Source organism: Filobasidium floriforme (genome assembly GCF_021052385.1).
Source record: "Filobasidium floriforme strain CBS 6241 chromosome Unknown HD553scaffold_1, whole genome shotgun sequence".
NCBI lineage: Eukaryota > Fungi > Basidiomycota > Tremellomycetes > Filobasidiales > Filobasidiaceae > Filobasidium > Filobasidium floriforme.
In genome coordinates, this window is record NW_025763622.1 from 338,552 (window position 1) to 350,630 (window position 12,079).

The 12,079-nt window shown below is 52.6% G+C and overlaps 4 protein-coding genes across 4 annotated transcripts; 3 read left to right on the plus strand and 1 right to left on the minus strand.

Annotated features, from left to right (window-relative positions):
- Positions 1 to 2,412: 2,412 nt before the first annotated feature.
- Positions 2,413 to 3,919, plus strand: HD553DRAFT_338040 (uncharacterized protein; the record flags this gene model as incomplete). Its single annotated transcript, XM_046182323.1, has 5 exons — positions 2,413 to 2,426; positions 2,486 to 2,611; positions 2,726 to 3,012; positions 3,076 to 3,203; positions 3,269 to 3,919. The coding sequence occupies 5 exons, from the start codon at positions 2,413 to 2,415 to the stop codon at positions 3,917 to 3,919; spliced, it is 1,206 nt and encodes a 401-aa protein (XP_046039989.1).
- Positions 3,920 to 4,067: 148 nt separating this feature from the next.
- On the plus strand, positions 4,068 to 6,284 carry HD553DRAFT_302203 (WD40-repeat-containing domain protein). The gene is made up of 10 exons (XM_046178713.1): positions 4,068 to 4,350; positions 4,419 to 4,523; positions 4,620 to 4,726; positions 4,788 to 4,851; positions 4,963 to 5,148; positions 5,217 to 5,356; positions 5,430 to 5,663; positions 5,739 to 5,811; positions 5,895 to 6,030; positions 6,108 to 6,284. Exons 1-10 carry the CDS (start codon positions 4,219 to 4,221, stop codon positions 6,179 to 6,181), a joined length of 1,251 nt encoding a protein of 416 aa, XP_046039990.1. The 5' UTR covers positions 4,068 to 4,218; the 3' UTR covers positions 6,182 to 6,284.
- An 852-nt stretch (positions 6,285 to 7,136) lies between these two features.
- HD553DRAFT_278832 (major facilitator superfamily domain-containing protein) lies at positions 7,137 to 9,763 on the minus strand. The gene is made up of 6 exons (XM_046178074.1): positions 9,240 to 9,763; positions 9,005 to 9,146; positions 8,717 to 8,931; positions 7,763 to 8,640; positions 7,314 to 7,691; positions 7,137 to 7,243 (listed from the first exon to the last, which is right to left on the minus strand). Exons 1-6 carry the CDS (start codon positions 9,614 to 9,616, stop codon positions 7,221 to 7,223), a joined length of 2,013 nt encoding a protein of 670 aa, XP_046039991.1. The 5' UTR covers positions 9,617 to 9,763; the 3' UTR covers positions 7,137 to 7,220.
- Positions 9,764 to 10,735: 972 nt separating this feature from the next.
- Positions 10,736 to 12,065, plus strand: HD553DRAFT_266188 (SYF2 splicing factor-domain-containing protein; the record flags this gene model as incomplete). The annotated part of the gene is made up of 5 exons (XM_046177470.1): positions 10,736 to 11,029; positions 11,089 to 11,338; positions 11,421 to 11,739; positions 11,816 to 11,950; positions 12,029 to 12,065. The coding sequence occupies 5 exons, from the start codon at positions 10,736 to 10,738 to the stop codon at positions 12,063 to 12,065; spliced, it is 1,035 nt and encodes a 344-aa protein (XP_046039992.1).
- Positions 12,066 to 12,079: the final 14 nt, after the last annotated feature.

Sequence of the window (12,079 nt, forward strand, 5' to 3'; positions counted from 1 at the left end):
CGGAATGCCCCTCCTCCACATCGTCGGCACAACCCCTGCGAATCTTTCCTTTACTGTAGCGCTTTGCTTCATGACGGGAGAGACAGAGGAGGAATATTTCTGGGCGATGAACGCTCTCAAAGATATGTGTGAGGATCTGCCGACCGGAGTAGTTCTGACGGATCAATGCACGGCTCTGCGGAATGCATTGAGCCGAGTATTTCCACTGTGGAAGCAGCAGCTCTGTCGTTGGCATCTCGGACAAAACCTCACGAAAAATTTCAAAGCCAGATTGTCAGAGGACGATTTCGACAGCGTCAACGCGGCATACAAATCCCTGGTCAACGCTTCGACCAAAGAAACATATGACGATTTGTTCCGGACGTTTCGATTGCAATACCTCGCGAACGAGAGGACATCAGCCTGTTGGCTGTATATTGAGCGACAGATGCTGCTTGGCAGAGCATTTCTGGCGCACGAATTATCCCACACGCTCAATTTCGGTGAGACTGCCACCTCGCGAATTGAATCGTTTCATCGTGCTATCAAAAGCACGATCGGTGGTGCTGGGCAGGATTTATTCGGTGCAGTCAACGCAGCGCTCGATCACATGCGTAGCATCCACCGAAGTATTTTCCTCAAGCATTCGACTGACGCCATCACAAACGTGAAATGTTTCCCGCCATCGATGTATGATGTGAGTCATGCGTAGGAAGAAAAACGATCGGAAAAATCCTGACGATATCTTTCATGATCACGGCAGCTGAGAGGCCGAATTTCGCTCAAGGCTCAGTGGAAGATTTTCGAGGGAGCATATCGTCTGCATCAGGCCGCACGAATCAAGAACGAGCCCCTGCGTCCCTGCACGCACTCCATGAAGGATTCCATGGGGCTCGTTTGTCAGCACGATTTCGAACGAATTCTGGCGCCGGAAGAACATTACCCGTTGATCATTCCTTCCTCGATTCATCGTTTCTGGCATTTGAAACAGCAGGATGAATTAGAGGTTGAGGCAAAGCAGCTGGCGCTCAAATACGTTCGGAATAATGCGACAGTCGGGACCTTCTTCACCCACTACCCCCTAGACCCGCTACCTGCGATCCCTCCTCAGGCAGACGACTCAGCGCTTATGCCGATGAACGAATACCTCGAACCACACGAAATTATCCGAGAGATGTCACCCGACGCTGTGATTATTCAGGAGCCAATCTCTCGTCCGCAGTACGTCAAAGCGCAAGCGAAGAAGAAGCGCAAGAGGGCAGTACAGGATATCAAACAGGGACGAGGTCCTGCGGAGGATATCGTCAGGCCTCATGCGAAGAGTGGGCGAATGGAAACTGCTGCTGAAGTGGTGAATCGTCAGGTAGAAGAGAGGAGAAAAGCCGAGGCCACGGCTGCTAGGAAAATTTCCCAGGGAAATAAGCCGAGAGGATGTGGCCACTGTTCAGGTTCCGGTCACAACATTCGCACGTGCCCAAAGAAGACGGCAGCGGACGCTGCTGCCATCGTGAAAACGGCATCTCAGGCCTCTGGGAATGTTCCGGGATCCAATATTTTTCGGAATGTTTCACAAGAAGCAAAACCTCAGCACACATACCTGGAGCAATTCCCCTCTCGCCCACAATATTCCCAACATTATGCTGTCGAATTCCTCCCTCCGCAAAATATCATTGGAGTTCCCTCCCCGCAACAATTCCTGGGCGTCTCACCTTTCGCCGCACGAGCGTACGGGAATCTCCCTCAACAATATTACGCTGGAAGTCAGCCGGGACCTTCGTCAGCGCCTATCGCACCTCCATCTCAGCTCGGCCGATATTATCAGTAGAACAAAGGCGCCAAAGGACCCCTCGCGTGCGCGATATGCTTCGGATTATTTCGGGGGTTGATTTTTCTTTGTTTTACTTCGTCTCGTGACTATTCTATCGCTGATCCTTTCGCTTACATTTGATGAGCCGTTTGATATCGTATTTGTTCTGGCGTGAGTAGGAGAGGGTTTGATTCCGCTGTGAACTAGCTGACGGATTGGTTCTATGAAGATCGACGATCAGGAACGTTTCATGTGAATTGAAGCGAAACGTATTGTTCTAAGTAACAAATCGACCTTCTCAGACGTCTCGAATTGGTAATAACAACGTTCGGGCCCGAGATAATACGTCGTTTAGCTTCTCATGATGTCATGAGTAGCGAAGTGATACGTCTGACGTCAAGCTATCGATTTATCGAGAATCGTCGAGTAAATTCGAATCGACACGTACGCTAAGAAGCCAAATAATATATATACTCGAAGTCCCCCCTCTCGTTTTACGATTTCCCCCCCCCTCTCTAACTTACTCTCTACTCTACAACCCACTCGAACATACCCGCACGCTTCGACGTACTCGCCTTCGACCTCTCGCCTTCAACCTCTCGAAATATATCAAGAACTTATTCAAGATGTCTGGTGGACGGTAAGTTCAGCGTCTCGCTCGATATCGTTCAAAATATTCCCTAATTTTTATTGCTGTAGACTTACTCGAGCTCAAAAGGAGGCCCAGAAGAAGAAGCAGGGTGCGGCCGCGGCGAACGCCAACGCCCAAGCTGGACCGTCGGGCTCCGGCGCTCAAAAGCGTCCCGCCGAGGACCTCGCGGTGATGTAACTCTTGTCTCCCTCTTCTCGATTCGCTACCTATGTTTTTCTGCTCTCGAAATATTCCGGTCGCTGATTTCTGACCGTGTTCCTCCCCTCGCATGTTTGTTCACGATATAGCGCTCCCCCTACCGCCGCCCGCCAAACCCCTCCCGATTGTTTCCGACCGATCAACCTCATCGAATGGTCCGCGGTGTTCAACATCGACCCGAAGATGTACGTGTGGGACGCCCGCTGCGCCACGATCCAAGCTTGGTGGCGGAAAATTTCGAAGGCCCAGAAGACGTGGGAGACGGACAAGAAGGGAGAATTCCCTACGCCTTCACTCGATCCGTCGATGAAGGCGTTGCGGTGTTCGACCGGGGCGTACGTTGTTCTGCCGAAAGAAGGTCCTTGGGCGTGGCCTCGTGAGTTTGCTTGCGTTCTTCTCCGTTCGAAATATTCCTGACGCTTTCTTTCTGTCGTTACAGTTCAGAGCTGGCTAGGCAAGGAGGAAGACCGAAAGGAGCTCCCGGTGAAGCCGACCCAGGAATTCGAGGACTTATGCAAGGTCGGCCGAACGGGAGAAATCGACCAGCAGGAGATCAACGCGTATCTTGTGAGTTTGTTTTGTATATTCTTCGAAATATTCCTGACGTTTTTTTTCTGACACTTTATTTCCAGGCTAAATTCAAAGGCGGCTGGAAGCTCATCTGCCCGCGCTGCAAGGAGGATTTCGGCGATTCCAACGTGGACGGGACCGATCTCCCGGTATATTCCGGCCCAAAGCAGCTCCAGATCGACTACATCGCCGACAACGAGCAGTCGGCCAAGGCGATCGACGAATCGCCCCTCATCATCGCGGCTCGATATGGACCGGTCGAAATTTGCCGTACGGCGCTTCCCCTCACGGCTGCGTCAGCGTTCGCGGCCTGCGGACCTTGCAAGACGGCGGGACACGGGTGCCAGCTAACGGTCGCTGAAGGTTGGGCGTTCGAAATCGACGACAAATCGGTCCCCGGCGTTCTTCGAGTCGCGAAGACAATTTTGCAGTTCACGCAAAATTTCTGGACGAGAAAGGCCGAGCGAGAAGAGGCAGGAGAAAAAGCGTTCGAAATTTTGCGAGAGATAGTTTGTCATCGCAAGACTGAGCGCGCTCCCGTTCCCGCCGCTCCCGTTCCCGCCGCCGCCGTCGAAGGTCAAGAGGCACCCGCCGCTGTCGCTCCCGTAGTAAATCCTACGCACGATTGCACGCCGGTGCAAGAGATCGTCGATCGTTTGGTCTGGCCGAAGAAGGAGAAGCCTGCGAACAAGGGCAAGCAGCGAGAGGAATAAACCTCTCGCAATATTTCTTTATATATATTTCTACGATTGTACGACGATAACGATAGCGACTCTCTTACGGCCTCGATATACCATACGTTTCAAGCTTGCTTATCACGCGTGAGAAGTTCTTCGAAATATTCCTTTCGTAACATTGCTATCGTAATATTACGTGTTCTTATTTCCACCTTTACCCCACAAAAATACCGCCTCTCTAAGAAAAATACCGCCCCCCTAACAGTTCTTTCAACATCTACCGAAGTCAACAAACATCTTGCAGATATCCTGAACGTATAGCTAATAGCTCGAAGATGACACGCACGAAACACCGAGCTCATCCGACCCCGTCGTTCCCCGTATCCTGCCTCGGGTTCACGGACGATACGACCCTTCTACTCGGAGGTGGTGGTGGACCTAGCAGAACCGGGATCAAGAACAAGCTGGTCAGTCAGAATTCGATGGAGCTACAAAAGCGAAGTACTGGTCTGAACGTCTGTCCGTCATCTCGCAGAAAATATGCACAGCTTCTCTGGACGGCAGAACATTGTCGGAAGTCGCCGAACACGTCTTTGAGCCGGGCGAGGATCTGCCGACGTCTATGGCCATCAACGTCGAGGTGCGTCTAGCTTGGATTCTTCCACAGGTCGAACATATCATATTGAATATTGATCGATATACTAAAACTTCTGCGTTTTCGTTTCGTCATTAACAGACAAAACAAGTCGTTGTTGGAGTCAACGCTCCTGAAACGACCATTAAAGCTAGCTCGCCCGGTCAAGGCAATGACCACTGTCGAGCGTTCTCATATGCCGATAACAAGTCAGTTCAGTCCTTGGCATACAAATCGTTCGAATACTGAAAAGAACCGCTGTCGGGTCAGGTTGGAGATGGTCAAGTCTACACAGACGATCACGGCTCCCTGGAATGACGATTATCCTTATCAGGCACGTGCGATCACCCATTCCGCTTCTCCCTCCCACCTTTCGCTTCTTTGTCCTTCTCCGCAAGACAAACAATCTGATCTCACCGACCTCTGCTCATTACCAAAAATACAGAAACTCACCGCCTTTTCCCCTCGACTAGACCTCCTCGCAGTGGGGACGACCGATATCGACGGCACCCAATCTACCGTCACCCTGTTGACTTATCCCGGGATGGACTTTGTATGGAAATGGGAGTCGACGGATAGCAAGATCGACGGAGAGTTGGTTGATATCGATTTCGCAGCCGACGGGTCGAGTGTGAGTGGAGCTGAAAGAGCAGACTGATACGCTATAAATGATGATATTGATTTTGGGTTGTCGTGTAGCTGGCGATCACAACGACGACGACGATTAACGTCTTCAATGTCACTTCTGCATCCAATGGGTCTAAAGAGGGGATCGAGCGGACCGCTTCGATACCTCTACCGACTCTCGGAGCTGATCCGGTCACCTTCCGCTCGGCAAAGTCAGTCTTGCTCATGAGTCATGGTCTTATTCCCCCGGGGCGACATCGCTGAGCAGTATCTCTCGCGAAACAGATTCAACCGACAACCTTCTCCCACCCCGACGATCCACGCGATCATTAATACTGATCCCAAACCTCTCCCGCGGGGTAAGGGTAAACGTCCGACCGTCTTGAAGAAAGGATATTGCGTCAACTTCAGCCTGGCGGAAGCTACTGGGGATGAGAAGGCAAAGACGCTAAAGGGCAAGTGGGAGATGACCGGAAAGAGGGAGGTCGGGAACGTTCCGGTCAGCGCTTTTGAGATCAGGTCAGTTTGAGGGTTTTGATTTGCTCGAGACAATGTATGACACTAATAGGGGGAGCGCGTGTGGTCCGAATACAGCGCGGATGGGATGGTATTAGCCTATGCTGCAGCGGACTATTCCATCGGTCTTCTGGACGCCCGGACACTGGCCGTAAGTGCCACAGGCGGGATGATAGCTCTTGCACAATGGAACGGCCGAATGATCTGACTGTTTGCATTGGTCTCCGCTATCAGCCATTACTGAAGATCCTCCATGCGCATTCGTTTGCGATCACCGCGCTCGCTTTTAACCCGTCTGGCAACTTGCTGGCCAGTGCCGGGGCTGATAACACGGTCAGGCTGATCGTCATTCCAGCCAGCTTTGGGAGCTGTAAGTCACCTGGAGCCTGGCTTAATTGACCATGGTCGATCAGCTGACAATATCCTCGATAATGACGATGCTTTTAGCTACTATGATGATCGCGGCGGTCTTGATCGCCCTGATGTTGGCTCTCGCCGCTTATTTCTTGCAAACCCGATAGACTTTCGGGTTGCTCTTGCCCTTCAATAGAACGACATACGATAATCTGATTATCCAGTTGTAATAAACAACATGAGCTAATGCGTATCTGGTTCGAGAGAGAAGGTCTCATCATGTTGTGGATAGATCACGTTCGGGTCTTCTTACCCCGAAATGAGAAGAAAGGCTCAAATGCGATAAGTAGGAGTACGGGTAGACGCGTGCGTGCTATGAAACACGATCAGACCGCGATTCATGAACTCAAGGTGGGGGTGCTGATCAAGTTGCAAGTCATGTGATTATCATTTCGCTTTGACAGCGGCTCTTTGATTGAGACGACTTTGGGTAGTAGTTACACCCCTAGGCACGATCCACCCGCTCATCAAGAAGACGTCTTTGGTAACAAGCGGAAGATTGAGTCGGGGAGTAGTGACGACAATGTCTTCAGGAAGAAGCAGAAGACAGGAGAGAAGCAGGCTGTCAAAGTGATCTCCACAACTCCGCGGGCTTTCATACAATTCTTTGTCCTCTCACCATTTGCGATGTTCCGCGTACACAGTGCCGCGCCTTCGACGTATCTTTTGACTTCTAAAAGCTCTGTAATGTATAGCCTTCCAGGTATGACGAGCTACTGACTCGAATCCTTCTGGTTGCCGGTCATCATGTTTCATCATTCATTCCTGAGCGCTGTCTGTTGTCAGTAATCGAGAAGTCGGAAGGGTGCAGATGACAGCGCCGATGTGAAGACTCACTCAAGCTTGCCCCCACTGAGATTCACAACTATCAATGATAGTTATCAGTGTAGGCGTAGCTATAGGTAGCAGTGTGATTGGACGCATTGGCGATGATAGACCCCTGCACGTGCACTTGGCTTGCCTGGTCGATATGAAGTTGATGAGACTAAGGCAAGGCCTAGCGCTGACCTGCCTGTGATGGCGGCGGTAAATGAATGAACGAAATTCATGCCGCAAAGACAGTTCGGGACGAGAATTATTGTTGGTGATCGCATCTACAAATCACATCATTCTATGGGTACACGGGAATTGGATCTCTAAAAGTCATCAAAAAGTTTGCTTCTTTTCACCTATTTGGCCGAGATGAGCGAAAAGGTTAGACACTGTCATCTGCTGCATGTAGGGGACAGGTAAACTCACGAGCAAAGTAAGCGTTGGCCTCGCCCGACAAGGCGGCATCGTCCTCTTCGCCGTGCTCGACGGGGATGGTCTCGCCCTCCTCGTGAACACGAGACATGGCGACCTGGTACTCCGCCCTGAGCTCGGCCATCTTGGCCATCCTGTCGAGATCGGCATCGTAGGCGAGATGACGCTTGAGGACGACTCGTTCCCAGACGGACAGGTGTCGAGGGTGGACGGCGATTCCGCAGTACTCGGCGGCTCGGCCGGCTCGGACGTACGCCCAGTATCGCTCCTGTTCCTGCATGTCGAGACCGGTAGTGTCGGGAAGGAAGATCCAAGTGCCGATGGCTCCGGCGAGACAGAACCAGTTGACGATCCAGAACGAGGTTCGAGCGTCTGTAGAATCCAGAACGAATACGATCAGTTGGCTGACAGGCGTATCACGAGAACAACGAACATGAACTCACCGATATAGTTGTAAATGATAGCAGGGAGTAAAGCACCGAGTTTACCCATGGCGGCCGAGAAACCGTGCGCGGTAGCCCGGGTGGCGATGGGGAAGACCTCGGCGGCGACCAAGAAGGTGGTACAGTTGGGCCCTTGTTGGAAGAAGGACGACAAAAAGTAGATGGCTTGGAAAGCGTGGATGTGGGCCGGGGTCTGGAGGGTGTCGAACAGGATGGCGGGGAGGAGGAAGAGGATAAAGTTGGCGATGAAACCGACGATCTGGAGTCGCTTCCTGCCGACAAGCTTGTGGTCGATGAGCAGAGCCGAGGTGTAGTACCCGCAAAGCCCGACACCACAGTTGAGCAGGTTCCAGTTCCAACCGACGATGACCGAGTTGTTACCGGGGCTGATGACCTTGATGAAAGACGACTGGAAGAGCTTGTTTCCGTAAAATCCGAAATCGTTGGCAAACCAAGCAAAGGCCGTGGCAAAGATTCGACCTCCAAAATGGGTGAAGACGAGTTTGAGCGACTTGACGTCGTATCCGGACTGGTTGACCCTGGCGTTCTTCTTGCTCCTCATCAAGGCCGCGCTCGAGTACTGCATCTTGTAATAACGGTAGTAGGCCAACCAGAGGGTGGGCAAGGCCATGATCCCGAACTGGACCCTGAACGTCCACTGAGCAGAGACGGCCGAGTAAGGAGGGTTACCGGATCCGTGGTGGAAGCACAAGAGGAGGATGATGAGGACGGCCTGGTTGAAGAACTGACCCCAACCCTGCATGAGAAAGGCGAGGACGACGTTTCGACCTCGGTGAAGCTTGTCATCCCGGCTGTTGATGGCTCGACCGCCTCCCTTGGCCTTGTACTCGAGGGCCGTCGTCGACGTCATCGGGTACCTGTCGAAGGGTCGTCGTCATGTCAGCGGATCCGGTCTTGGTCACCAAGAATTTCACAAGACCGCACGACACTCACTCTCCACCGACTCCGATACCGTAGATGAACAAGCTCCAAGCGTACATGATCGTCCACCCGCTCAACGACGTCCCCCACATGGCGGTCAACATGACCAACCCGAGGAACATGATCAACGCGTCCTGGACCAGACCGAATTTACGACCGATCCAGTCTCCCTCGAAACCGACGGCGACCTGGCCGACCATGATTCCGATGATCTGGAGGTAGGTTTGCTGCGGGTCGTTGTGTTGGCGTTTTTCAGTGTCTTGTCGCGCACGGGGTTGAGAAACCGACTCGACGACTCACAGCAGCGATCCAGTTCTTGTCGCAAGTCCTGTGCCTGCTCCAACAGTCGGGCCAGACGGCCTTGAAGAGCGGAGTCAAGTTTCCGATGGAGAACAAGGTGTAACCCTCGGTGAACAGACCGAAACCGTTGAGGACGTATCGTCTGTGGAAGAGTAGTATCGAGGTAGAGTGGTGTGGGGTGGGTAAGCCGGCTGTTCGACTGAGGTCCAGACCAGCTATTTGACCCAGTACTCACCGAAAGTATCCGGCGACGGGGCTCAGAGGATCCGCCTTGGTCATCCTGCCCAACTCTTTCAACTCCCTCTTGGCCTCGTCGTTCATCTGCTTCATCGCCCACCTCGTCCTCTGTGCCCTGGGCAAGTCGGCCCAGTAGACCCCATCGACATAACTATCGCTGGGTGCCAGTTCTTCCCACAACGGGTGGGTGGGGTCGATCTTTTCTCCGGAAGAGGCAGATGGGTAAGAAGCGGGGTTTTCGATCTTGTCGAGTTTGGCAGCGGGAAGGTTGTTGGACGTGGTATAATCTTCGTGAGATTTGGAGTGGGTGTGGGCTCCTTGGGGGATGTGCGACATGGGAACGTTGTCGCTCTGGCTCGACGACGAAGAGTCCATGGTCGAAGAGAAGATAGGGGTAGTGGGTGGTGGTGGTGGAGATGTGGGAGAGGGAGGTGGCTCTGAGGAAAGGAGAGGTGCTGTTTTCTCGAGGCTCAAGGATACCTTGATCTGATCCTGATCCTGACTTTATATGGCGAGCTGCTCCCACCGGACTCCCACTTTTTCCTCCTAGTCGCTAGTCGTCGTCGCCCCCAGCCAGAGTGCTCCTCGCCTAATTTTGGCATCGCCCCCCGCGCGCGCGCACACTCTAAGCGAGAGAGAAATTCACGTGAGGACCTGGCGAACGGGACGTTTCCTTACCGGACATGTCCGTCCACGTTCAAAGCGTCGTTTCATCCTGGCTCCAAACGTCGTCAAACGTCTCGATTCCTAATTCCCTACGTCGTTCGTATCAACGTGCGTGCTGTTCTCAGACGCAGATCCATCAACGGCGTCGTCATTCGTGGTGAGCTTGCCGAAGGTATGTGGTGCGAGTTGTGCGGATATCGAGCGAATACGTTTGCCCGTGCGCTTCTCGTCGAAATTTTATTCGAGTTTGATTCGACCCGTTCCCAAAGATAGCTCACTCTGTCGGCTCTTTATTAGTACCTCGTCATCTCTCAGAATGCCGAAGCCGATCACATGGATGTTCCAACTTTCCGTACGTGCAATTGCGCTGGGTATTGCGACGTCGAAAGTCGCGAAACTCTTGGGATCAAACGAACGTTTCATCGAGACGCACGTTCGTCGGATACAAAAGCTGATCTTCAGGCACGGACAACCGGAGGTTTTCGTGTCGACGCGGGCCGAGATCGTCGGGGTTGTTGCTCGGTGATGTCGGAAGCGGATTCTCATCCGGCCCGGACATGATCTCTCGTAGTAACACGTCATTGGTTTCACGCTACAAAAATGCTCGAACCCGGGGAATTAATTGATATGGCTCGCCGATGATGATGACCATGATGATGATGATCTCGACTGATACATCCTGTTCAACTGTACTCCCGTTCACCTCCTAGTCAAGCTAGTCAGCTACTTACCACCAACCTCTACATCACAATGTCACGAACAACAAGATCGTCCAAATCTACCGCCCCATCCCCGGCGCCGTTATCCCACATCCATTCGGCCAAAGCGATGGAGACGCTTGAAAAGGCAGTCCAGGAGACCGGGATCGAGGTCGATGAGGATGCTCTACCCTCGCACGTAGCCACGGGAGGTGATGTCGAAGAGCACGAAGTAGTGGCCGAAAAGGGAAAGGGGAAAGGAAAAGCAAAAGGGAAAGGAAAGGCGACCAGCGAGGATGAGGAAGAGGCAGAACGAGAACGAGCGGTAGAGGCTGAACAGGCGGAAGTGGGCAAGAGTGGGCAGTCTGGAAGGGTCTCGCCCGAAGAGAGGCTGGCCAAGTTGAAAGAGTTGCGGATGAGGATGGTAAGCACCGCTGCGTTGAATATCGCTGCAACCTTACTTATACGTATGTCGCATCTCAGAACCAATCCACGCAAGCCAACCGTAAATCCCTGATCGAGGATCACCAGAAATCCAAGACCACGCAACGAGAACTCGCCCGACTCACCAAGCAAAAGAAGCTCGCCGAGAATCTCAGGGAAAAGATCGACAACGAGGAGAACGGGGTAGATGGGGAGCGCAAGAAGAATTGGGGCTGGACGATCGAGCAGAATCAGAGGTGGTTAAAGGCCCAGGAGGAAATCGCCGAAAAGGAGAAAGAGGAGTTTGACGGTGAGTTTGGGTCTGCGAGATTCGTTCAAGCTGCACATGCTAAATGAGCGACCGCGGGGCTGGCTCATCTGCTTCACCGTAGACGCCGACACAAATGCTCACAAACTATACAACAAGAACACGCACCAGCTCAAGCCCGACCTGATCGCCTATAACCGTCAGAAAGAACTCGCCCTTGGTCTCGCTCCCGGTACGATCGTACCCGTCGACGCCAAGTCTGTCGAAGGTTCCAGCGTCGTCACCAGTGTCAACGCCACAGGCAGTCGAAGGAAGATCGTGCAGTCGAGCAAGGCTTTGAGCGCGATGGAAGATCTGTATAGGGATGCGAACACGTTGAGTTATGGGGATAACAAGGCGAGCGACGACGCCATCGATCGGGTCGTAGGCAAGATCAACGCCGAGTGAGTCTTGCCGTAAAAGCTTGTCATCATTTCTGGTCTAGCACGCTGACAGCCACGAATCAATCTGGACTTGTAGCACGGATAAGCGGAACAAGGCCATGCGCAAGCGAAAGAAGGGCGAAGATGACGGCGGAGACGTCACTTATATCAACGATGCCAACAAGGTGTTCAACAGGAAGATCAATCGGTACTTTGACAAGTACACCCAAGAGTCAGTGTCAGACTCACCTCGCCTTGTGATTGCATGTGGCTGACCAGAGCTTTGCTTCTTTCGGTACAACCTTGCCAGGATCCGAGCCAACTTTGAACGAGGGACGGCGTTATAGACGTTTCGAGATGA

What these genes read in the sequence shown, in the direction of transcription:
- HD553DRAFT_302203 (XM_046178713.1), top strand. Translation starts at nt 4,219, where the DNA reads ATGACACGCACGAAACACCGAGCTCATCCGACCCCGTCGTTCCCCGTA. An exon ending in TCGCAGCCGACGGGTCGAGT is followed by an intron (nt 5,149 to 5,216) that starts GTGAGTGGAGCT and finishes GTTGTCGTGTAG; the next exon opens with CTGGCGATCACAACGACGAC. An exon ending in GTCAGCGCTTTTGAGATCAG is followed by an intron (nt 5,664 to 5,738) that starts GTCAGTTTGAGG and finishes GTCCGAATACAG; the next exon opens with CGCGGATGGGATGGTATTAG.
- HD553DRAFT_278832 (XM_046178074.1), bottom strand. Translation starts at nt 9,616, where the DNA reads ATGGACTCTTCGTCGTCGAGCCAGAGCGACAACGTTCCCATGTCGCAC. An exon ending in CCCGTCGCCGGATACTTTCG is followed by an intron (nt 9,147 to 9,239) that starts GTGAGTACTGGG and finishes ACTCTTCCACAG; the next exon opens with ACGATACGTCCTCAACGGTT. An exon ending in GGCCAACGCTTACTTTGCTC is followed by an intron (nt 7,244 to 7,313) that starts GTGAGTTTACCT and finishes TCGGCCAAATAG; the next exon opens with GTGAAAAGAAGCAAACTTTT.